The sequence below is a fragment of the Castor canadensis genome, chromosome 9, assembly GCF_047511655.1.
Source record: "Castor canadensis chromosome 9, mCasCan1.hap1v2, whole genome shotgun sequence".
NCBI classification, from domain to species: domain Eukaryota; kingdom Metazoa; phylum Chordata; class Mammalia; order Rodentia; family Castoridae; genus Castor; species Castor canadensis.
This window is the reverse complement of record NC_133394.1, coordinates 150483856-150507641: the sequence shown is the minus strand read 5'-3', so window position 1 is coordinate 150507641 and position 23786 is coordinate 150483856. Positions and strand designations below refer to the sequence as shown.

Below are 23786 nucleotides of genomic sequence, written 5' to 3'. Positions count from 1 at the left end.
ACTCTTTTTTGTTTGTTTGTTTAATGCTCACGGGAGTGAAGCTGGCCTCTCTTGTCCTCTCCCTGCCAACGTCTGCTATGTCCCTCTCTGTTCTCTGCTGTCACTCTGGAAGGCTTCAGGGTCTGAGAAGATGACCTCAAGGTTGGCTCTCATCCAAGGTCACAGTAGAATTCATTTATGATAACTTCTTCCCTGGAGGACCAAGAGGACGGGGTGGGGGAGGTCATAGCTGCCATCAGGATGGAATGGCTCAAGAGTCCTGGCTTCCCCTGTGGGTCTCTGCCAGACATGGTTCCCTTGGGAATCCCTGCACACCTGGGAGGGTGCATTTCCTACCTTATACCCAGCCTTTGCTTTCTGCCTCCCTTTCTCTGCTAGGCTTGTGTTACTGGCTTTGAGAGGAGGAGGTGTTGATGGAAGGACTCCACCAAACCTGAGTCGGAATTCCAGTGCAGCCACTTCTCAGGGTGAACTTGAGAGTGGACTTAAGGTCTGACCCTTAGCATACCAGCCTGAAGGTGGAGGTGGCACTGATGGAGCCTTCAGTGCGTTAGGCAGAACATAATTTGTGGAGAATGAACCATGTGTGCAAACCCACAAGTATGATGAGCACTCTGTGAGCCTCTAAGCCTCTTCCTCTGCAGGGGATGGAGGAGACACTCAGTGGGAGTCCCAAACGTGTGCTGGATGAACGTTGACTGATTAGCTGCCCAAGGTTGTGCAGACTGCAAGATTTGAAGCCTGAAGTCTAGATTTCTGTACCAGATTCTCTTCCTTTGCAACAGGGGACCACCTCAGTCAGGCTGCTTCTTGGGGGAAGAATAGGGGAGTGGTATGTACCAAATTATGGTCTGAAAATCCTAACAGTCTCATTTGCCATCAGTGACCCTAGGCAAAATGTTTTTCTCTGAGTTTGTTTCCCAATCTGTAAAACAAGGCTAAAACTGGTGCCCCATGGGTTGTGGGGAAAACGAGTTACTCTCTGAAAAGTGCCTTCAGTGGCTCCTGACCAGGAGACTATAGGTAAGCAGCAGGGTCACTACTATCCTTTCTTGCTTCTTCCTGTATCACTTCCTCTAGTCTTGACAACTGTCCAGCCCTTTCTCACAATGGAAGTTTTCTTTTTCTCCTTAAGGAGCAGTAAGGTCCCCATCACCATGAGCAAAGCCCATCTCTCCCCAAGATGTTGAGGGTAGAGTCAAGCATGGATTGACCTCAAAAGTTCTGTACAACTCAGGTTCTTGGACTCCCTGACATTTGTTTGGATTTTTTCACTGTGGATATTTGTGGAACTTTAGAAGTTCCTGTGGTCTGCAGCACAAACTTTCAATGCCTGGAATGTGCTGAAAATAACATTTCACAGGACAGAGTTTTCAATGAAAACTTGAAAACTTACAGGGTGTGGGCACAAGAGGAGGGTGGGCTGTGGTGGGCGGGTAGAAGGCAGTGGACCCCAGAGGTGGGACACTTCTGCTCCTAGTTGTACTCAGCTCTCCCTTGTCTACTACAGTATACACTTCTTGAAGGCAGGGGCTTGATAGATACACATCTGTGTTCCCAACTCCAGTCTCTCTAGAGCATAACGGGGGAGGGGAAAGACTTGCTAAATGCCCAAGAATAGTTTGAGGTCCCAGCCTAGCTGAGCAGCCCTGAGACTGAGGCTTTGGGCAGCTGCTTTGCCCACCGTCTTTCTTCAACTCCACAGTGAAAGGACACAGACTGGCTTGCTCTGGGGTTGAAAGTAAATGCAGGGAGGTGTCAGCTGAAGCCATGGATCCGATGTCCCCAGAGTCTTCAGTCTATGAGAATGGGTCTCAACAGTCACAGACACAAGAATGTGTACCCGGCTGTCTTGGGCTCTCAGAAAGTGGCAATGCGATTTTGGGTGCTGAAAGGACAGCTCCCAGCACAGTGTATGTGGTGGGGGGAGGGGGAGAGACTGGGGGGAAGGAATGCTGGGCCAGGCACTAGGGCCCCCACTGCACTCCACTCCCAGTTTTGATTTTGCATATCCGGACTCCCTAGAGGAGGGGTCGGCAGCTGGCGATTCTCCTGTCCAGAAGGTGCAGCTGGGACAGTTGGATCCCTGGGGACTCGCATGACCTTCTGCTGGTAAAACATGGAGAAATGAGGGACTGTGTCCAGAAGAGACATATTGACACCTGGCCTCTGAGAAGGGCAAATGGAGACCCAGCAGAGTGACCCCACGTCCCTATGCCCTCCCCCGTGGCTCTAGTCAGAGGAACCTTGGGACCTCCAGGCTGCAGGCTACAGGCACAGCATGGGCTGGCTGGGCCCAGGATGTGGGAGGTGCCTCTAGATGGGGGCATTTGTCTGTCTGGGCGACTGCCAGGTGCGTGTGTGTGGTGATCCATCTCTTTGTGTTTGTCTCTGGAGCATCTCTATTTAAGCTCTGACTTGCTTGTTTTTGGTGTGGATGTGTGTGGGAGTCCTTTCTGGAGTGTACGGGCACCAGTGTGAGTTTGCCTTTGGTACTGGTGTGGAAAATCTTTGTCATATGCCGTCACTGGTGTACATCCAGTACATGTGTGACTCTCTGGCTAAGGTGCAAGAGTGTCTTTGTCTAGCATGTCCCTGGAGTAAGCTACCCATAATTCCTTCTTGCCTGGTCACTATCCTCTGGCCCTGAGCTCTGCAAAATACATCCTTCCAGGGCTGGGGTCCTTCCTCCATAGAAGGTCAGCTCCGGAGGGCATGGAGTTCGTTTTGTTCAGAGCCCTGTCCCCAGTGCCTACGCCCATGGACCATTAAGTGACCAACATAGTAGTACTGAGTGAATGAATGTGTTTCCAATGTGTCTGTTTCTTGGGTTGTGCAGTTAATTTTGTTGTGATGTGAATGCCTGGATCCTCCAATGAGAATTCCTGGTGTGTGTGTGTGTGTCTGGTGGGTTTGTGTGTGTGTGATTTACTCGGAATGTGTACAAGCATATATGTCTGTGTGGGTAAAACTGTCTACGGTGTGCATGGAGGCGCCTGTGTGTGTCTGTAGTGGGCGTGTGTGTATGTACTTGCATGTTGGTGCATCCGTCAGGTTAGGTGTAACTGGTGTGCGGGTACAAACCTGTGTGTGTGTGTGTATGCGTGTGTGTGTGTGTGTGTGTGCACGCGGCTCCCACCTCGCTCCGCTCGCGCGCAGCGCTCCGCCTGGGGGCGGGGAGTGGGGGTCGGTTCAGGGCACTGCGGTTCGGCTGCCCGCCCTCCGCGCTGCGGCTCCTGCACGTCACCATCCCTCCCCACTACAGCCGCGGTCCCGCCTCCCTGTCCTTTGTAGCTGGCGGTGGCTTTGGCCAGCAGCCGCCCGGAGGCCCCGCCCCGGCCCCGCCCCACTCCCCGCCCCTCCCCACGCCCCGCCCCGCCCCGCCCCTCCCTCCCCGGGCCGCAGTCGCGCCGGGGCCGCCTCGGGCCCGCACCCAGGCGCGGAGCGCGGCGCACGGTTGTGGCGAGGGCGGCGGGCGGGCGGCCGGCCTTGGAGCGGTATGGCGGACCGGCGGCGCGCGTGGAACACGGAGGACGACCTGCCCGTGTACCTGGCGCGGCCGGGCAGCGCGGCGCAGACCCCGCGCCAGAAGTACGGCGGCATGTTCGCCGCGGTGGAGGGCGCCTACGAGAACAAGACCATCGACTTCGACGCGTACAGCGTGGGCCGCCGCGGCTCGGCGCGCACGCCGCGCAGTGCTGGCCGGCCCGACGCCGTGGGCCTGCCGGGGCCCGGCGGCAGCGAGGACACGGCCAGCGACGTGAGCGAGCCCTCGGGCTCGGCCGTCAGCTCACCCTGCGAGCGCGACGAGAGACCGCCTGCGCTGCACATTCGCTGCCCTGCGCCCCGAGACCTGCCACTCGGCCGGGACAATGGCCAGGTACCCTCGGGGCGCGCGTGGGCCGGACATGGGGGGCGGGGCCCTTGGGGACCACCTGAAGGTAGTGCCCCCCGGCCCCAAGTGCTGGGGCCGCTGCCACTTGGACGGGGAGAGCTACGGAACGGCCCCTCCCCCACCTCATCATTCAGGAGGTTCAGAGTGGTCGTGAGACTGGACCAGGGCTGCCCAGCATAGTCCGTGGACTCCTAAGGGACATCCGAGGTCCAGTCTTCTGCAGAAAGGGAGGGAGAGGCTCTGAGAGGGGAAGTAAGTTGGTTAAAGCTGCCGCATGGAGCCCTAAGACGCCAAGGCACGTCCGGGATGAATTTAACCCAGGGCTACTCATTCTCTGTCCTATGAGAAGAAGGCTGGCCCGTGTCCATATGTCCATCTAGTCACTCGGTAATTCTAGAGCACTTACTCTGTGCTCAGGTCCGGAGAGGTCCGGGAATCGTCCTGGTTACACAGCAGCAGGGTAGAGGAACCTTTTCTGAGTGTATCTGGGAAGGATTTGGTTAAGGATTTGTCAGGCAGGTAGAGCCCCGACCTGCAAGCGACATGTTCAAATGTTACTCCTGAGTCCCACACCGCTGTGCCCACCTCATGGAGCAAGCTGGAGGGAGAGCTGGGATTTGAACCGGGGTCTCTAGCCTCCTGGACTTGGAGCTTTTCATTCCTCTGTATGTGGGGTGTGTGTGTGAGGGCATCAGAGAAAGGCAACTCCAGGGCTTGGGCCTTATGGATCTTCTCCCCTGAGCTGGCGGTCGCCAGGGAACTGGGGGAAGATGGGTGGGTAGATGGGTGAGGTCAGAGCCATGTGCTTGGGAGACGGAAGTTGGAGCATGTGAGGGCCAGTCCAGAACTGCATGCCTGAGCGCTACTGGGTCCCCGGCTGGCTGGGCATCTCGGCTTCTCTTTCCAGAAGTTCCCAGGCTGGGATAAGCGACAGATTCATTGTGAAGATTAAGAGTTAATGCCAGTAGGTAGTGAGCATTCAATAAATGTTCACTGTTGAGTTTTATTATCATTTTCATTTTAACTCACCTCCGCACCCTCCTTAAACGCCATGAGAAACATAAAGTGAACCCAGAGGGACACAGAGCTTGATCCGGATGGAAATCAGGGAGGGCTTCCTGGAGGCGAAGGAGGAATTGGTTCAGCCTTCTGCTGGTGCCCAGTCCCTTGCAGGTGGCTCTTTTGGCAGCTCTGGAGCTCTCCGCGGTCCTGAATCCGGGCTCTTGGAGGGGGAGGTCTAAGGGAGGGTGAGTGTGTGTCGGGGAGATGGGTAGGAGAGGGGAGGGAGATGACGAGAGTCCAGTCTGCTCTTTCCCACCCCCTCTTTATCTTTCCTCCCAACCCCCTTCCATGGTGGTTTGACCTCGCTTGGGATCCAGGTTCCCCAGCTCGATTGGTGCTTTGAGGGCCGCGGGCCGCAGCGCCGGGGACCCAGCCAAGGCGTTTCACCCTCTTGCATCTCAGCGTCTCCGTCTATGACTAGGGGGTAGCAGTTTTCTCTCGGCCTCCCCCAAGACGTACGGAGTATGAGGGAGGCAAGAGCGCTTTGTGCACCGACTGGAGCTGTCCGGAGGCGCGTCCCTGCCAAAGCAGCGGCCATGAGCGTCACCCATGCCATCTTTGCCCTCAGGCTCTGCCAGAGCCGGCCCGGCAGCCGCGCCTAGGCGCTCAGGGACGCTGTTCGCTTCACCTTTCCTGCACCTCTCCCCACTCCTGTCCTCTCTGCCCTTTCTCAATGGCTTCTTAGGGACTGGACAAAAGGCGGCGCTTGTGCGCACAGAAGGGGTGGACTGGAGTGGAGGGGCTCGCATTCCCCGGGAGGAAGGATTTTACTTTCTGCAGACCCAGCGGCCACGGGGTTGGGATTCCGGGGCGGGCCTCGCCGCTCCTGCGCCTTGCTGCGGGTGCTCTCACCCCTCCCCAGCCCACAAGGCTGTTTCCTGGGAGGGAGGAGGGGGTTCTGCGACGCATGCGCAACGCTTGCTGCTGCCAGAGGCCTAGCGGCTGCGGTGCTTTGTACAGGCGAAGTCTGCTTAGGAGCAGCGATCTGTTTGGCCAGTCGCTGGCGGGAGCTCCTCCCCCTGACTCGCACGTGGTCCTTTCCGGTCTCTGCGGCTTTCCTACCCAGATCTCTGGAATGACCCCAGGGAATACCCGGGTGCTGGAACCTAGGACTTAGCATCGAAGAAGGGAATGTAGGAGTCAGAAGGAAGGAGAACGTCCCACTCGCAGTTTCCGGTCATTAATGAGTACTTAGAACCTAGCTCAAAGGCGGGGTGAACGAATGAGTGTAGGGACACCTACACCGCCTGTGTGGGAACCTGGCTTCCAGACGTTGTTCCGCTGCAACTACTGCGTTTTGCACCTGAGGCACATAATTTTACCTCTGTAAGTCTCCGCTTCCCATCTGCAAAATGAGAAAATTATGGCCCGATGTTCCTGGATTACTAAACTTGTTCTCTGTGAACCTACAACTCCACCTCCATTTGGTCCCCTGTTGAGGACTAGGAAACTGACCTCAGTGATGCTGGAGGTCAGGACTCCAGGTCCCACAGCGTACTTAAGGGTGCACACAAGCCTAGTCCATCCTCTCTCCAGGCGACGTTCGCGTTTGGATTTTGCAGACAGAAAATGAGCAGTGACAGAAGGTTGCTTATTCTGTCTGGTGGCTTGGGCCACCTGCCCAGTGCTGTCAGGGCTTGCTCCCCTCCTTTCTCCTCTGTCATTAAGAAGTTCACCGAGCTGTGTCCTAGTTTTCTGCCCATCTCTTCCAGGGCAACCTCTGGATCATGGGGCCCCTGGGTTGCCTGACACTCAGCTGAGGAGGCAGGAGCGTCCCTTCTCCTCTCCCCCAGAGCCATAGAAACCTTGGTGCCAATGGCCCAGTCCTCCAAGCACTCACTGTCCGATAAGCAAGTCTGTGGGTGATCAGTGGACACAATGCCCGGCTGTTGTGTAGTGAGAGAGCCTCTGTTGGGAGCCAAGCAGGTCAGCCATGAATTGGGGCCTTGTCTCTCTCCTCCCGCTGCATTCCCTCTGCCTTACGTCTGGGAAGGCTGTTTTGAGGATGGGAGTGGGAAGGGTAGCGAGAAAGGCTTTCTTTTGGGAGGAAAAGGCATTGGAGATGCGTCTGGAAAAATGAGCAACTTTTTTTTTTTTAATCTGGGGTGGGATATTCAAAGAGAAGGTATTGTGTGAATGAAGGGTTGGAGGTGGAGATGAAACAGGGCTTGGTCCATGCAGAGTGGCGCGGGGACTGGACAAACGGAGGCCGCGGGAGGGAGGAGTAGCCGGAGCAGGGGCGGTCGCTGGGCGCGATCCTGGAGGGCCAAGGATGCCCCCGGTTGCTTGGCAGGTGCTGACACCCGGCCCACACTCCCTCCCCGTGCGGAGGTTCCGGCGAGACCGATGGATGCGACACTGCACACCTGTGGCGCTGCCCGCGGGCTCTGTCTGCGCCGCTGATGGCCGTTTCTTGCTTTTACAAGAGCCCTGAAAAGCAGACTTCCCATTCGCGGGAGCGAGGCCGGGGCGCAGGCGAGGGCGCGAGCGTCGGGCGGGGGTCGGCGGGGCTGGGCGGATGAGGGGAGGGGGCGGAGTAGGGGGATCGGAAGGGAAGCGCTTCCTGGTTCGAGCCGAGAGGGGCGAATAGGGCTCGGCTGCCGCCGCCGGGAGGAGCTGTCTGTCTGCAGCCCCCTCCTCCCGCCCTGCCTCTCCCTCCTCCTCCCGCCCTCCTCGCCGAGCCGGGCGGTGCAGGCAGCGGGAGTGGCGGCGGCGGGCCGAGCAGCCGGGCAGCCGCGGGCGCTGAGCCTCCGTCCCTCTCTCCATCCTTCCCGGGCCTTTGTCACCGCGCCCGCGGGGAGCGGGACCGACAGTGAGCCCGACAGAAAGTCACCCAGCCGGCAGGTCCAGCGTCTGGGCCGAGGGCACCAGAGGGACCATGTCTTACCAGGGCAAGAAGAGCATCCCGCACATCACGGTAAGCGGCCCCCGCCCCACCCCGCTACGGTTCTTTGTGGCGTGGCGGTGGTCGCCGTCAGGGTCCACATCCACGGGGTGGGGGGACCACAGGGGCACCCCCGAGGCTTCCTGCGTCGCCGCGGGTGGGGCGGGGCCGGTCTCGCCGTGGCTGCCCCCTCCCCCCAGCCTCTAGGGACAATGAGGGGGGAGCCCCGCATGATGGGGCGGGGCTGGAGCCTCGGGTCCCTCTCCCCGCGGGCGTGCAGCCCCCTCCCCCTTCGGGATGTGCCGGGGGATGGCGTGGCACGGATCTGAACAAAAGAGGGAGGGGCGCGGGGTCCGAACCTAGTCCCTAGCGCTGGAATAGGGAGGGTGAGCTGAGTCTGGCGCGCGCGGCCCCTGCACCATCAGGCCCTTGCACCTCGAAGCCAGAGGAAGGAAAAAGATGAAGGCCCGCTCCCTACTCCCCGCCCTCGCTGATGGGTGGAAGTCCGGACCTGGAGACAGCGCCATGATGGAGGCACGGCTCCCGCCCCTCATCGCAGCTAAAAATAACCTAATGGGCACAAGGGCTGCAGCGGCCTAGGAAGGGTTAACTGCTGAGGCTGAGCTGCGAGAAGATGCTGGGCCCAGCAATCAGGCTGTGTCCCTGGGTGTGGCCGGAAACAAAGGAGCCCTGGTCTTTGCGCTTTGTCTTGGTGGGGAGCTGAGGGCACCATGGTCAGGAACTGGCGCTTCCACCCCATTCCTTCCTGGCATTGCCCAAGGGACAGCACCACAGGCCAGCAGTACTTGGGGTGGTGGTGGTGCCTGAGCAGCCAGGTGCAAAGAGATTCTAGGCGTGGTAAATTCTCCAGAGTGTCTCCTGAGGTCTGCTGAGACCCAGCCTGCTTGCTTACTTAGAATTCTGGCTTAGGGACAGCCCTGGGACCTCACCTGTAGGAGGGCTGCCTTGGGTCAGAGGAGGCGGCCGACGACATTTTCTACACACCCGCCCAGGGTGGTACTGCCCTTGTTTTATTGATCCCAGCAAAAGCTTTGAGGGAGACATTGTCAACATGAAGTTGAGGCTGGAGGTGCAGGTGAAAGGAAACCTGGGGGACTTGGACTCCTGCCTCCCTCACTCTGGGCTGAAGCTTGAGTTAAAAAAAAAATCCTTTGTGAACTTAGTTTCACCTCTTTGCTGAGTTCCTGTCCAAAGGTGTGACCCAGAGGGGTGGGGACCGTACCTTGTCTATCTGTATGCTCTGTCCTTTGAGTCCCAGAGGCCTAAGTGGCCAGTTTATAAACACTGTAGCTGGCAAAGAATCCACGGAAGGACTGGGCTTCAAGCAAGGCACTGTGGAAAGAAAGCTGGGTGTTTATCTCAGGTCCCTGCCCCCAGAACTAAGGCAGGTGATGGAGGTGGGGTGATGCAGGAATAGGTAAGTCAGGAGACCTCTGGCCCACCGTCCCAGGTGGAAGTTTAATAGATGGTGCTTGAGGTCTGTGGAAGTGTTGGATGGAGCTGTACAGCTCTGTCCCTGGTGGGGACACTCTGCTTTATCCTCTGCAGTGGGATGAACTTCACAGCATTCCTACCAGATGGCTGTGGGTGTGCGTCCTGCACTGGTGTCTCTGAACTTCAGTACTCTGATATCACAGTGGGTCCCCCGTAGGACTCGTGAGCATCCGTGGCCACCCTGGCAGAGCATTGAGGTGTGCTAGGCACATCTGGCCCAAGAAGGGCTTAGGGACTCCTTGAGTCCTTTTTGCAAAGCAAACCTTCAGCCTGTGGGTGAAGGAAAACTGCAGGCATGGTTCTAATGAACATTGGGAGGTGAGGTGCTGCAAGTCACCCTTAGTTCCTGAAAGAAGCCCTTGAGAGGCATTCGTGTTCATGTGGCCCCCACCGCCCATCCCAGCCAGAAAGGAGGATACAAGCCAAGGGCTTGGCTGGGGTTTCTTTGTAGGATCTTTCACCTGCGTGATAACCTTTTGCTAATAGTGTGTGGAGACCCAGTCCTGTCCTTAAGTACCACAATGGCTTTCCAGACACTGCACCTTTAACCCATAGCTGTCATTCCTCACTAATATAACCTGTTCAATAATAACGTGTTGTTATTATTGAGAGGTGGGAAGGAGCAGGTCTTGCCCTTGTCCTCCCAGATTTATCAGAAACCAACCTCTAAGCCTGAAAATGTTGTAAAGGGTGGTAAGTATCGGAAAGGGTAAAAAAAGGGGGCTGGAGGAGACTCTAGCAGGGACATTCAGCCTAGTTCTGGGAGAGGGAGGAGGGCCTGTGGAGAACAAGGTAAAAGGAGGTGGCAGGCTGGGAAGACTGAAGCAGAGCCGTGTTGCCCAGCCCCACCTCTGTCCGCACGTGTCCTCTGTGCAGTTACAGAAAACCGTGGAGATTGTGAAGGTGTTTCTGGTAGCCTTTGCAGAGACCTGGGAACTTGATAAAGGGTTATGGTGCGGCCCGTAAGAATAAACAAGGGGGAGGGCACCTTGCTTAGCTGCAGCCCAGGCCTTACGTTTCATGCACGGTTACTTCATGCTCCCTGAGCCTCTGGTGTGGGGAGAGATCCACAGGGGTGGAGGTTTCACCTTCCCTGGTGAATTCAGACATGGCTACCAGAGCAAGGAGAAGGGGCGCTGGGCGGCACACCGTGTTGATAAAGGCAGGGAGACCTGGCTGAATTAGGAAAACGTTCTACTTGGTGATTATGGTGGTGGAGTCTTTTTCCCTCTTCTCCATCTCCACCCGTTGCCTGGTAGAGAAAGAAGAGGGAAGAAGCTCAAACATTTAGCTCTGCTTCTAAGGACTGTTTAAAATATTAATGAAGCTCTCTTTCATGTGTGCGTTATTTTTTATGAATGGCACAGCAGGAATTAACTTAGCAAGAGCTGTTTCTAGGTGCCCACTGTGCCTTCAGCAAGTAGAGCAACCTGGGTGTGGCTCTGAGCAAACAAAGGCACAGGCTTCCTGGCCCTGCAGAGCTCTTGGCTCCCAGTGGAGCCTCTAAGGGGGAAGGTCTGCTCCTTGGTTCGGGATGGGGAGTCAAGGTGCCCACCACGGTGGTCATGGCTTTTATTATTAAAAGCAAGACCTCGTGAATGTGGATCGTGTGTGCTTTCTTCTATTAGCTCCCACTCAGTTGTCAGAACCCTGCTGTTTTGAAGACAGCCTGGCAGATGGGACATCCTTGCTTCTCAGAGGGTAAACTGAGATCAAAGGCATTTAGTGGCCTGGCAAGGTTCCACACTGGACTGTAGAGGAAGGGTCCACGTCCAAGTAGGGAGAGTGGGCGGGTTGCTGTGCCTGCTGAAGATTAGTCTGACTGTCTGTCTGTCTGTGTGTGTGTGTGTGTGTGTGTGTGTGTGTGTGATGTGTTCAGTCAGACAATGAAGGTGGTCAGGGAAGAAGGTCATTGGGAAACTTGGAAACACACATTGGGCTGAGTTAGTCTAATGTGCAAATGCACAAAGCCCTTCGAGGCCTTGCTTTGCTTCTCTTGAGGGTGGCATTTTCTCTAGTACAGATGTTCATTCATTCCCTGCCATAAAAGCAGAAAAGATCTGAGATGATGTGCCATGCGTGTTGTGAAATCAGGCAGAAGTTAAATGCCAGAGCTGAGGAGCCAGGAAGAGCAGAGAACAAATGTGCCAGTGAACGGGGCCTCTGCAGCCATGGATTGGACATGACGCTGATTCTGAGCTTCTGCCACCCAGGGCAGAGAAGCAAACACCCTTAGTTATGTCAAGTCGTGATCAGAGAAAGAGAAGTGGGCCATATTCTATAAGGAAAACCATTTTGTTTAAGTCAAAATGCTTGATTTCAGAGGGGGCATAAAAGTGATACCAAGTTATGGTATTTTCCACACCACTAACTACACCGTATTGCCAAACAAGAAGCAAGTGCTTCGTACATGAACTTGGCCAAGGCTTGATTCATGGAGCACATATGATGCACATGAGTGTGTCTGGCACATAAGTGTTCCTTTCTCCAAATGCAGGCACTCTCTTTGAGGAAATAGAAACTCAGAGTTTTGGATACTCAGCAAGTATTAACTACATACCTGTCGTGTTCTTACGGAGTGCCTTACTGAGTCTGCCGCCTAACTGGCAAAGTGCACACACAGGAAACAAGCTCACAGCAGCTAAAGGGTGAAGTGAATCAGAGCACAGGTGCCAGAGGAATTCAGAGAGAGGGGAGGACTCCGCACTGGCTGGAAGCATCAGGAGGTGGTGTTCAGAGGTTTGGAGAAGGCATGATTGCTGAGGGGAAGGGAAAAAGAGGCAAGCCAGGGGGAACAGCATGGACAAGACCTGGGCTGGGAGGTGAACTCTCAAAAGAAAGTGAGGAGTTTCACATAGAGGAAGCAGAAGGGAGAGACTTGAATGAAACTGGAAAGGGTGGATGAGATGGGGACTCTGCAGGCAGCTGAGATGGAAATGACACAAGGCTTTTAAGTCTGCCTCAGACTGAGCAGTTATCTGATCCTGGGCAAGTCCTTCCTCTTCCTGGGCCTAGAATTCCTTTTCTTTAGAGCAAAGACCTTAGGTTAGGTAGCTCAGTTCCACAAGGGGCACTCTGACTCTTTACTGTGGGTAACGGGAAGCCACTGGAAGTTCTTGGGCTGGGAGCCTGGTGTGTTGGAAGAAGTAGGTAAGAATGCAGATTCTAGGGCGGGCAGAGTGACTCAAGTGGTAGAGCACCTGCCTAGCAAGTGTGAGGCCCTGAGTTCAAATCCCAGCACCACCAAAAAATGCAGATTCTGAAGTCAGACTGTCTGGATTTGAATCCTGCTTGTTTACCTACTAGTTGAGTGATTTGGGCAAATCACTTGTTCTTTCTGTGCATCAATTTTGTATCCACAAATTTAATTTGTAAAATGCTCATAATAATGATAGCCATAGGGTTTTCCCCTGAAAATTAAACATGTAAGGTGCTTAGAATGGAGCCTGTATGTAGAAAATGCCGTGAGAGTCACCTGTAATTATTAATACCATGGGCGGATATTATTAGCTTTGTGCCATGATGCACAGCTCCAAGATCTCAGCAACATGTGTTTATTTCTTGTGTGTGCCACAGGAGGGCTGTGGGCTGGCTATCACTTTGCCCCTGGCTGTGGTGGACAGAGGGTCTATTTCATGTGTCTCCTCACTTCGAGACCTGGGCCGAAGGAGCTGCAGGGCACAAGAGATGGGAAGCAACCTGGAATGCCTATAGGAAGTGCTGCTCAACCATGGCTTCTTTTATATCTGCTCATAGTCCCTCAGCCAAACCAAGCCCGTGACCAGGCCCTAAATTCACTGGGAGAGGCCCAGAGTCTGTTGTCCTGGAGATATGAGGGATAAATGTGGAAGTTCTGGTACCTAAGCGATGCTGATAAGCCTGTCGAGGCTGGTGCTGAGGTGGTCAAGAAGTATGGGGGTGAAAAGGAAGGAAAGGCTCAGCTTGGGTTCTCAGGTCGCATCGGATATGGGAATGCTCACAGACTGAATGTGTCAGTGGGCAGTTAGACGTACAGACTGGAACTGGGGGTCAGAGGCAAGGACCATGGGATAAAGATAGAAACCTGTGTATGAGATGCATTGTAGACACTAGGACAATGATACTTCAGCAACTGGTGGCCCTCAGCCCATGTGCTGAGAGCACGGTGGTGTACTGAAAAAAAATCTCTAGACAGGCTGCTCAATTTTGACCAGCGTGAAAAGCTCATGTTTGCTACAGCAAAGTCTACAGCTTGTTTTAGCAACAGTGTCTATCAGGTGAAGCCGTGAGCACTCACAGCAGAGTAAGAGCAAGCCTATGTCCTGGAAAGAAAGCTTCAGAGAACTTTGTCCCCTGAGCATAGGAGAGACTGAGGTCAGGGTAGTGGACAGCGCTGTGGTGCTGAAGAGTGAGCTAGGGGATTAGGAGTGGTTAAAACACAGGAACAGGGTGGAGGGGATTGCATGGTCATGGTTGATGACTTAACTGAGATGGCTTGGTCTTTGATCCCCGCAAGCATGCCGTGCCACAAAATTTTATACTGTTTGAAAACATTTCTTGAGCATGGAGAGGTTGACTGAATCATAAATTTGCTCTGGGAAAAGACAGCTCTGAATTGGTGTGGGAAGTGGGGTGTGAGCTGGGAAACTTCATCGAGAAGATGATTTAAAGAACAAGAATAGGAAACCAAAGGAAGAAAGTGATGGCAGTGGACACATGCACTGCAGCCCCATGCTCCTTCTTCAGGCCTGTGCTCCAGGCTCCTGGAGCTTTCTCCTTGATGGGGCCCACCTGCTCTGCCCTCTGCCTTCAAGCTAGCTGTGTCCGTTCTCTGTGGAGCGTCCTTCCTCTTGAGGCGGGGAGTTGTGAGCGCTCTGCTTCAGTATCTTTGCTTTGTCGCTCATGTCCTTCTGCTCCACTGGACCATGAACAGGTGGAGGCCTGGGACAGGGTCTGTCCTCCTTAGCTTCTCCTCAGGAGCACTCCTGTGCTCGTAATTCACCACGGGGACTCCACAGTGTGTGAGTGGGTGTACGAAGCCCAGATTACAGACCCGCTCCATGGCTGAATGTGGCTAAGCTGCACCTGCCTTTGGCCTTCCTTAAGCAAAGCCCTGTCTTGGACTTAGCATTTAGGTAGCTGCCACACAGAAGGAGATGAGGGTGGCGTGAAGGGCTTTTGGAGCCCAAAGAAAAAAGTGTGTGTGTGTAAGCTTCTAAAGTGGCACTTCAGTGGTGGCGAGAGAGCAGATCTGGTTATTAATGGACTTCATTGCATCTCACACTGAAAAGAAAGCTTTTAAAACAAGAGCTTTCCATGTGCAAACTGGATCATTCTGGTGCACCCTCCCCCCCAGTCTTGATTGACATCTGTCAGATTAAACCTTCAGTCAATTCCATGGGGAGGTTTAATAGATTGAATGCAGAATTGCATAGAGCAGGCAGGTGACCATTTGAGGAAATTCTGTACCTGTCCTCAAATCATAATGTTTTGTGCTTTTTATCACAACACACTGACAAACCCTTAGGATTCATTCCCTGATGAAAGCTCATCAAGTATTTGAATTCTGTAATCTCAAAGCAAGAAGGAACTCAATGAATTTTATAAAGTTTTCTGTGTTTTTGCATTCGAGGAGGCAGGAAAGTGGGTCTGTCTGTTGCTTCTTCCTTGTCCCCTGTCCTCCATGGTGCAGGAATTCCAAACACCCTCTTTTTGCGTTCCTCCAGTGGCAGGGAGATGACTACCTCACGGCAGCCAGCCTTGCTCTGCTCCTGGAAAGTGCTTCTTCCTGTGGTGCCTGCTGAGCCCTCAGAATTGCCAGACTCTCTGCTCTGCACAGATATTCCTAGAGGCTCTGGACGGTTTTCCTCCCTTAACTGGGCCTCATTTTCCCAGACCACCCCAGTTCTTTATTCCTCATCAAGCATGATTTCCAGGTGTTTGGCTTTTTCTTGCTTTTTTTTGTTCCCTACCCCCTTTTTTCTTTCTTTTTACTTTATTAGTAGGTATGCAGAGCAAAAAGAATTCAAAGTAATATTTTAATGACTGGATGCCAGTTTTTAAACTTTGCAGGGTCATGGACCTCTTTGAGAAGCTGATAAAAGACAATGGAATTTTCCCCCTTTCCTCAAATGCCCGAACACAGAGCTGTGGAGTAGGTTGTTGAATTTTTAGAAAAAATTTTGGCAGTTCTGAGTTTGAACTCAGGGCCTCATGCTGGCTAGACAGGCGTTCTGCCACTGGAGCCATGACACAGGCCTTCCTGCTTCAGTTATTTTTTCAGATAGGCATTCAAATTTTTGTCCAGGACCTGCCTCAGACCACAGTCCTCCTGTGTAGCTGTGATCATAGGTACACACTACCATGCCTGGCTTATTGGTTGAGATGGGGGGGGTCCCGATAACTTTTTCCTTGCGCTGCCCTCAATCCCCAATCCTCCAGGTCTCCACCTCCTGAATAGCTAGAATTACAGGCATGCACCACTGCACCTGGGTGGAATACTGGATTTCATAGGCCAGCGTTGAGTGCATCACGCATTTTTACATGTCACCTTAGTCTGCCCGTGAGGTTGGTACTTTGGTTCCATGTACAGACAAGGAAGCCGAGGCCTGCAGAGATTTAAGTATCTCCATAGCTAGGATGCTACTGTCCTGATGTCAGGTGGAGGACTTCGCAGTCTCCTGGGAAGTAGGACACATAAAAATGAGCTGGGAGGTGAAATGTCCTGGACAGATGCAGGCCAGCAGTGCAACCATTGTGCTCTGGAACCCTAAGGAGTGGCCACATGGTCCTGGAGTCAGGGTCCCACACGTGATGGGCAGAGGAGGCCTGGTAGGTGACCCGTGTCACAGGCCGTACACAAAGGAGTAGGCTGTGAAGGTGCAGTTGGTGGAGCTGAGGGTGGCACAAGTCAACAAATATGGTGGGTCACAGCTGAGGGAGGGCAGGTCAGGCCTGGAGTGACCTAGTGGGGTGTACTTTGTCCTCTGAAGGGTTCTGAGGACAGTTGAGACATGGTCAGGTTTGTGTTTCAGAAGAGTCACTCTGCTGTCATGTGGCGGAGAGGCAGCACAGTGGGAATGGAGTGAGCAGTGGCTCTGTGGTCATTTCCAGAGTGGATGCAGCAAGACTGGGCAAAGGGTTGGGTTTGAGGTGTGCTATGCTTGACTACCTCCCCATCCGGGTCGTGTGCTGGAAGCTTGAGCCCCACTGTAACAGTGGAGGGAGGTGGGAAGTGGGTTAGTTGTCACAGAGTGAGGTTTTCTAAGAGCGATTTTGGCTTTCTCATGCTCCCTTGTTCCTGACGGTCTGTCCTCTCCCATGGGTGACAGCACAAAGGCCTTTTCCAGACACCAGCACCAGGCTCCTGATCGTCACAGTCATGAGCAAATAAACTTCTTATGTTTATAATATACCAGGCTCAGGTATTCTGTTACAACCAACAAAATGGGCACTGACAGGGTGTCATAGGCTAGTGAAGTTGAAGATGAAACTGAGAAATTTAGTGACATTTCTCTCCCCATGTAGCAAGAATTGATAAAAAAACAAAAAACCAAAACGGGTGCTATTCTAAACATGGTCCATAAAGAAATTCATTTGTTTTCCAAAAAGCACTCTGTATTACAAATAGAAACTGAGGCACAGAGGTGAACATGCCCATGGTAAGGGTTGGGGTGTGACGCCAGGCTGCCTGGCCTCTGAGCCTGGGTCCTTAGCTTGTAGGCCACACTACCTCTTGGTTAGATGAGAGTTCAACATGTATCGAGAAGTCACATGGCTCGCAGGCAGCATTGCGATTTAATTAGGTACATAGGTCTCTGTATTTGATATCTTACCCCGGAAGTCCTCTGAAACTTTCAGTCTTGAAGCTGCCTTACACCTTTTGACCACATTCGTAACCATCCACGCAGGAGGGCGGCTGAGGGGCCCATACTCATGCTTGATAGCCAGCCGAGTGGATAAGGATGGTCCATTGTTCACTCCCGTGGACAGAATAGGAAACTGAGGCTCAGAGAAGAGACCACCATGCTGGGATAACCACCAGGAGGCAGTTGGTGGTCACTGTACAGCTGCCGGGTGGAACTGGTCCATTTCTACCTCCACCATCTCTTGGCTGTGTGTCTTTGATGAGATATCGTCACTTTTCTGAGATTGTAGCAATCATGCTCACTTCCCAAGGTGATTTAAGGATTAAAAATGAGCCAGACATGGTGCACATGCCTGTAATCCCAGCATTGGGGAGGCTGAGGCAGAGGCAGAAGGATTGTGAATTTGAGGCCAACCTGGACTAGGTAGTGAGACCCGTCTTAAAAAAAAAACAGAAAAGAGGAAACTACAAATTTACAAATGAAAATCCATGCAGTGCACAACTGACACTTGGTATGAACTCAGGTGTGAGATTTCTTTAAAGGCAAAGGAGCTCTGCTCAGAGAGAGAGATCTGGATGTAGCCAGCCCTCCTGAAAGCAGTGTAAGGCCCTGTCCCCTCTTCAGCATTTCTTGAACATGGACAGGTGTGGTGGGGCTGAGCGCCTGCTGTTACAACTGCAGTTGTCATGGGAACAGGCCTGCGCTCACAGAAGAGGCCTGCAATCCTGTACTTCTGATTCATGAAGGCAGCAAAGCCTTTACTACCCAGGTGAAGAGTGCCAAATAGATTGGATCTCACACTGGTTTCCACTCCCTGGGTTGCTCTCCTGCTACTGTAGTAAAGTGAGGGGCTGATGGACTGTGTGTTCTTTGAGGGAAAACTCAAAGGCCTTTGGGATGCTTTGTGTGAGTAAGCACGTGTGCAACTGGGCTGGGTAGCAGCTCTTCTGCCCCAAGGAGGCTGGATGAGCGATCAGGAACGGGAGGGTGATTGAGGGAAGGGACTGAGTGGTGGCAGCGTGAAGTGTTTGAGCTGTGAAACTTCTCAGAGGACAATTCCTTTAGCCCCAACATCCAACCTCCATGGTGTATCGGCATGCTCTGATGCAATAGACACCCTCTGGTCTCTGTGGCTTACAACCGTGAATAGTTACCTGCCACATCGGGCCTGTGGGTGGAAGAGCTCAGCGGGGCTCAGCTGGATTTGTCCCCAGGCATCTGTCTGGGTCATATTTGCATCTTGGATCATGTGACTTTCATGGCAGAAGGTGGACTGTCAAGAGTGTAAGCTGGTACCCATCTGCCTCATAAAGCTCCTGACCAGACTGCTGGACTCATGGCCTCTCCTGTCAGTGAAAGCAATCCATGTGGCAGATCCAAGCTGGTGGGGGTGGGGTTGCCTGGCACCACCTCTAAGGCATGAAAAGGGTGAGGAGGGCAGGAATAACACAACCTACCACAGGGAGTCACGCCAAAATTAGCTGGGGAGGTTTGATAGTATAAATTCCTAGCTTATTTAGATCTGGAAATGGAAATACTGATGAAAGCACTTGGGTGGGCATTTGTATCAGGCAGTTCCAGAGCTGTGTGCAGATCAACTGGGCTGTGGTGCCATGAGCTGTGTGTGTGTGCGGGGGCGGGGGGTAGGCCTCCCTGTTCTGTTGCTTCACTTTCCCTTTGTCCTGAGAGAAGTCGGTTCCACCTGCACACAATGCACAGGGAAGCACCCTTCACCAAGACCTTGTTCACGTCCATCCTTGCCCTTGAAGAGGAAGTTTCTTTGTCACCCGGAGTCACCCTGACTTTCCCTCTCCTTCCCACTGATGATTCTTCAGTCTTATCAGAATCTTCTGCCTCTGAGACCAGTGTTGACACTCACTCATGGGCTCCAGATTCCAGTCTCACCAGGCTTTAGGGGAGCATCACAAGGAAGGGGACACTGGGGCACATCCTCCCCCAGCTTTCTGGGGTGGGAGAATGAAAGTATTGAAAAGGTGATAGTAAGACCTAAAAGTACCTGCAGGCAGCTACTTTCATCCTAACATAAGTCATTATTACTTTGTTTCTCTTGTGATGTAAAGACCACAAACTTACCAGCAGGTTGAGAAAGAAAAGCAGCCAGGATCTACAAGCAGGATGAGGTCGTAGGCGAGGGAATTCCATCCTCTGAGGGTTTGGAGAAACCTCCCTGCCCCAGTGCCCACCCCACCTGCTCCTCACCTCCAGCACCACCACAACACTGTGTCTGTGTTTATGTGGCCAGGTTGTTGTTCTCCCTAGCTTTCCACCTTTGTGAATTTCTGCTCATATTTCAGAACTCAGCCCAAATGTCCCCTCTTTGGTGACATGTCACTGTCTTTCTCTGTCTGTAATAACAGCTTTGGTTCTCTGCTGTTTTCCGATAGCTAAGGTTGCTAAGCCAGTGATTTTGGGTAAGTGTTGGTTTAGTAAGAAAAGCACCTCTTGTTTATTTCTGAGGACACTCAGACCGTAGGGGCGTCATACACCTCTGACAGAGCCTTTGTGGAGGGGACAGATTTCATTCTCTATGAAAATGAATTCTCTATGATTTCTATCACACGAGGGAGGGAGAGTGGATTCCAGATCCCAGGGCGCTTTAGCCTCACCAGGGATAGAACTGATCAAACCACTTTCTGTGATTATGAGCCCCTCCCCCAGCTGAGGCTGACTATTGTTGGTTTTGCTGTTGCGTGGTTACCAATGCCTCAAGGCTTAAAGACTAGCTTTTTGTAAGCACAGCTTCACAAAATACTTAATGTTTGTGAAAAGAGCAAAGATGTCCTGGCAGCAGCAGCTCTCTTCTGTCCTCCCAGTTGGTGCTGTGAGCAATAATGGCAGGCTTGGAGAAGGAGCCCTCCCCTTGCCTGGGCCATCCTCCAGCTCATGACATCTGGCAGTGGAAGCATTTAGGTGGCTCCTCCTGAGGAGGCTGTCCGCCTCACCTGTGTCACATGGAGCTTGAAAGCAGCACCCTTCCATTCCCAGCCAGTGCAGGCTTCCAGGGAATTTTAAAAGTGGAAAAGAGAAATATGATCTGTGTCCTCTCCACCCCTTCTGTTTTTCTTCTCCTTCTTTCTTCCCTCTGTCTTTCCTTCTCTCTTTATCATTCTTTATCTCACTCTCCTTCTCTCTCCTTCTCATTCCCTCTGTCTTCTCCAATTTTCCCCTCTTTCTCTCTCTTCCCTTGCCTCTCCACCTGTTCAGCACACATGGCTAACTGCTGTGGCAGGCCCTGGCTGCTGGCTGGGATACAGAGATGGAACACACAGGGTTTTCTGGCTAGGGAGGAATGCCCAGCTTAGCACAGCGACCATGAGGTGTAGTGAGTGGGTGAGGGGTGTGCATTATAGTGACAGTGACAACAGAGGCCACCCAGAGTTCCTGCTTGTGGGGAGGGGAGTCAGTTACTGCCAGGAAGCTCCACTTTCCCTTGAATTACTGCCAGGTGGAGTTTGTGGTTTACCTTTTCTCCTAATGTTGTATTGCTTTTTGTTTTTGTTTAAAACTTCCTATAAAATGTTTGAGTAGCCAGATGCCACAGCAATAGAATAGTGGTGTGCTTACACTCTCAGAATTGCTTCTGGATCACCTCTTTGTACATAAATCTTTGACCTTGCTTGGAAATGTTTTCCTGAGGACAAAGTTCCAGCTTTAACTTTCTGGGCGAAAGGATGTGAACATAAAGTCTCTCAATGCATATTGCAAACTTGGCATTGCTTCTTACAAACAAAGCTCAGAAGACGAGAATGTAAAGATTATCAGTTACCCTCCTCCTCTTCTGCCCGGAGCTCGAGTGAGGATTGTAGTTCAGAAATGCTTCTGTATTAAGTTTTCCTTCACAAACCCTTCTGTTACCATTGTATGGAGCACCATGCTTGGCCATTGTGACCCCTGGATCTGACACCTGTGGACCTCTAAGGTTCCCCTCTCTGAGGTTCCAGAGTTGGGCCTCATGTCTGTGAGTTCAGTGTCCACAGATTAAACCAAGCCCAGAGGGAGAATACTGGAAAAATTTGGCATCTGTACTGAATGTGCGCTGACAGCTTTCTTCTCATTATTCCTTCAACACCAGTGCGATAGCTGCTTACATAACATTTACACCAGGTCAGGTATTCCAGTTATACAGGGGGAGCTGCATAGGATAATGCCTATACTAAGCCATTTTACACCAGGGATGTCGGATTCTGTGGGTGGTCCTGGGACCAAGCCCTCCTCAGACACTGCAGGGCACTGAACTTCCTCCACAGGAAACCACTTGCAGCCCTCAAGCTCACCAGGCTCCTCTGACCCCTGTGCCTTTCCTGGTGGGGTTGCCACTCCTGGAATCTCTTTTCTCTTTGCCATGCAGCAAATCCAACTCACTCTGCAAACTTGGAACAAGCATTTCTCCTGGGAAGGTTGGAGTGGAGCCTCCTCTGTGCTCTTGGCCCCCTCACGTCCATCTGTCATGGCCTCCACACATTGGGTGCAAAGGCCTGCTGAGACACAGACTCCCTCACTGGCCTGAGCACCCTGAAGGGCAAGAGCTGTTTCTTGGAGCTCAGACATCCCTGACATAACTAGTGGTTTATGGAGCACTGTTCCCACTGCAGACAATGGCTGAGAAAAAGCAATGCTTACCTGTGCTGAGGTATACCTGTCAGGCCTGTGCTAGCCACTTTACACACTCCCCAGTTGTCCTCATTTTCTAGGTGGGGACGCTGAGACTTGGAGAAGTTAAGTCACATGAATAACCAGCGGGGACAGTGTAGGATGGAACCTACATCTCTCTCTCTGTCTGGACTTTCTGCTCTTACACAGTACAGATGCACAGATGAGCCAGGCTGTGGAAGATTCTCCTTAGGTTGTCACTGTCACTGTGGAATGAACATTGAACAGCCATCTCTGCATGTCATTAACCTCAGCTGTTAGATTTTGGTTGAATTTTTCTTGAGATGACTTATTTTCTTCAAAGCATATAGATAAGTGGTTTTTGTATGGAGCCTACCGTTGTTTGTTTGCTAACTGTTTACTTCCCACCGTCACCCTGTGAGAGGCAATGGACAGTGCTGACATTATTTTTTTCTTTTAAAGATATGGAATTGGCCCCAGTGATGTAGCTCAGAGGCAGAGCGTCTAGTGTGAACGAGGCCCTGGTCCCCATTCCCAGCACTGCTCCTGGACCCCATTCCCAGCACTGCAAACAATTTAAAAATAACAAGAATAAAATCTCAGTAAATGTGTGCACTTTGTGGTATTAAAGTTTTTTTTTTTAAATACACACCTTTAATTCCTGGATTAAGAGGTGGAGGCAGGAGGATTGTGAGTTTGAGACCAGCCTGGGCAAAGTTAGCAAGACTGTCTTGGAAATGAAATAGGCCAGGTATAGTGGCTCATACTTGTAATTCTAGCTACTCTGGAGATAGAGATTGCAGTTCAAGGACAGCCCAGGCAAAAAGTTTGTAAACTCCATCTCAATCAACAAGCCAGGAGTGTGGCATACAAGACCCTACCTGAAAAATAAGCAAAAAAGGACTGGAGGCATGGCTTAACTGGAAGAGTGCCTGTCTAGCAAGTGTGAGTTCAAACCCAGTACTGCCCAAATAAATAAATAAATAAAAACGAAAGGGCTGGGGTGCAGCTCAAGTAGCTCAAGGACCTAGTATGCATGAGGTCCTGGGTTTAATTCCCAGCACCACAAAAAAATAATAAATAAGGAAGCTATGTATGTTACATGTAAAATTTTACCTCTGTATGGTAAAAGTCACTCTTTGGTGTGCATTCAGTGTTTTACACATGGAAAAGGGAGCCTTAGACTGTGGGGTCCTTGGCTGAGGTCTTAGGTGTTTCTAAATTCCATCTGCTTATAAGGTATTAGGAATTCCAGAGTGTGACAGTGTTTAAAAATGAGGCAGCAGTGTGGTTTAGTGGCCCACATTAGATGGTAAGTTGGGAAACCTTGAGTTTAACCTACACTGGTTAGTTGTGTGAACTTAGAGGCCACCTGCCACTGAACCTCATTTCCATTCGAGATCATGGCAGACCCAGTGTCCCAAAGGAACCATTTGGCACACATAGTCATGAAGTGTGCATTTCCTGGGGTGTCTGGTATGGAAACTGTCCCATCAGGTTTCCCATGCCCGGAAGGATGTGAGCCTGCAGAAGGAAAGCTCGGTTCCTGCCCTGAATCTTCCCTACATGTCACACATCAGCAGGCACTGCTTCTGTGTAAGTCACAGCAATGGGGACCCCTTTCCAGGACAGTGCCTGCTACAGTGCCTTTGAGCTGGAGTTTGACAGAGCATGGCTTTGAAAATGTTGATTAAAAGGCAAAGGAACAACAGCCTGAAGAAATAGGATGAGGCAGACATACCAGCTCTTGCTTGATTATGGGCTTTTTCCAGAGATATACTGAACCCAAGAGATGCTAAGAGCTCAGACCCCTGTGTCCCTGTGCACAGTGTCTGGAGGGAGTTGGAAGGGGTGAGTTTGAGCACAAGCTTCACCAGCAGACTCTAGAGGCACATAGCAGGGGGCTGATCTTCCTGCATACTGCATTAAGATACCGCCTTTCAGGCTGAGT

The 23786-nt window shown here is 52.3% G+C and overlaps 1 protein-coding gene across 2 annotated transcripts in view; it reads left to right on the top strand.

The window, feature by feature from the left end:
- Positions 1 to 3445: 3445 nt before the first annotated feature.
- Crmp1 (collapsin response mediator protein 1) overlaps positions 3446 to 23786 on the top strand; it is a 59960-nt gene continuing 39619 nt past the window's right edge. Inside the window, exon 1 of one of the 2 annotated variants that reach the window (XM_020178340.2) lies at positions 3446 to 3880. In XM_020178340.2, coding sequence (XP_020033929.1) covers positions 3500 to 3880 — 381 coding nt within the window. In that variant the 5' untranslated portion in view covers positions 3446 to 3499. Of the gene's footprint in view, positions 3881 to 7628; positions 7875 to 23786 lie in introns of those variants that run through there. The other variant, XM_020178341.2, reaches the window with a different exon arrangement.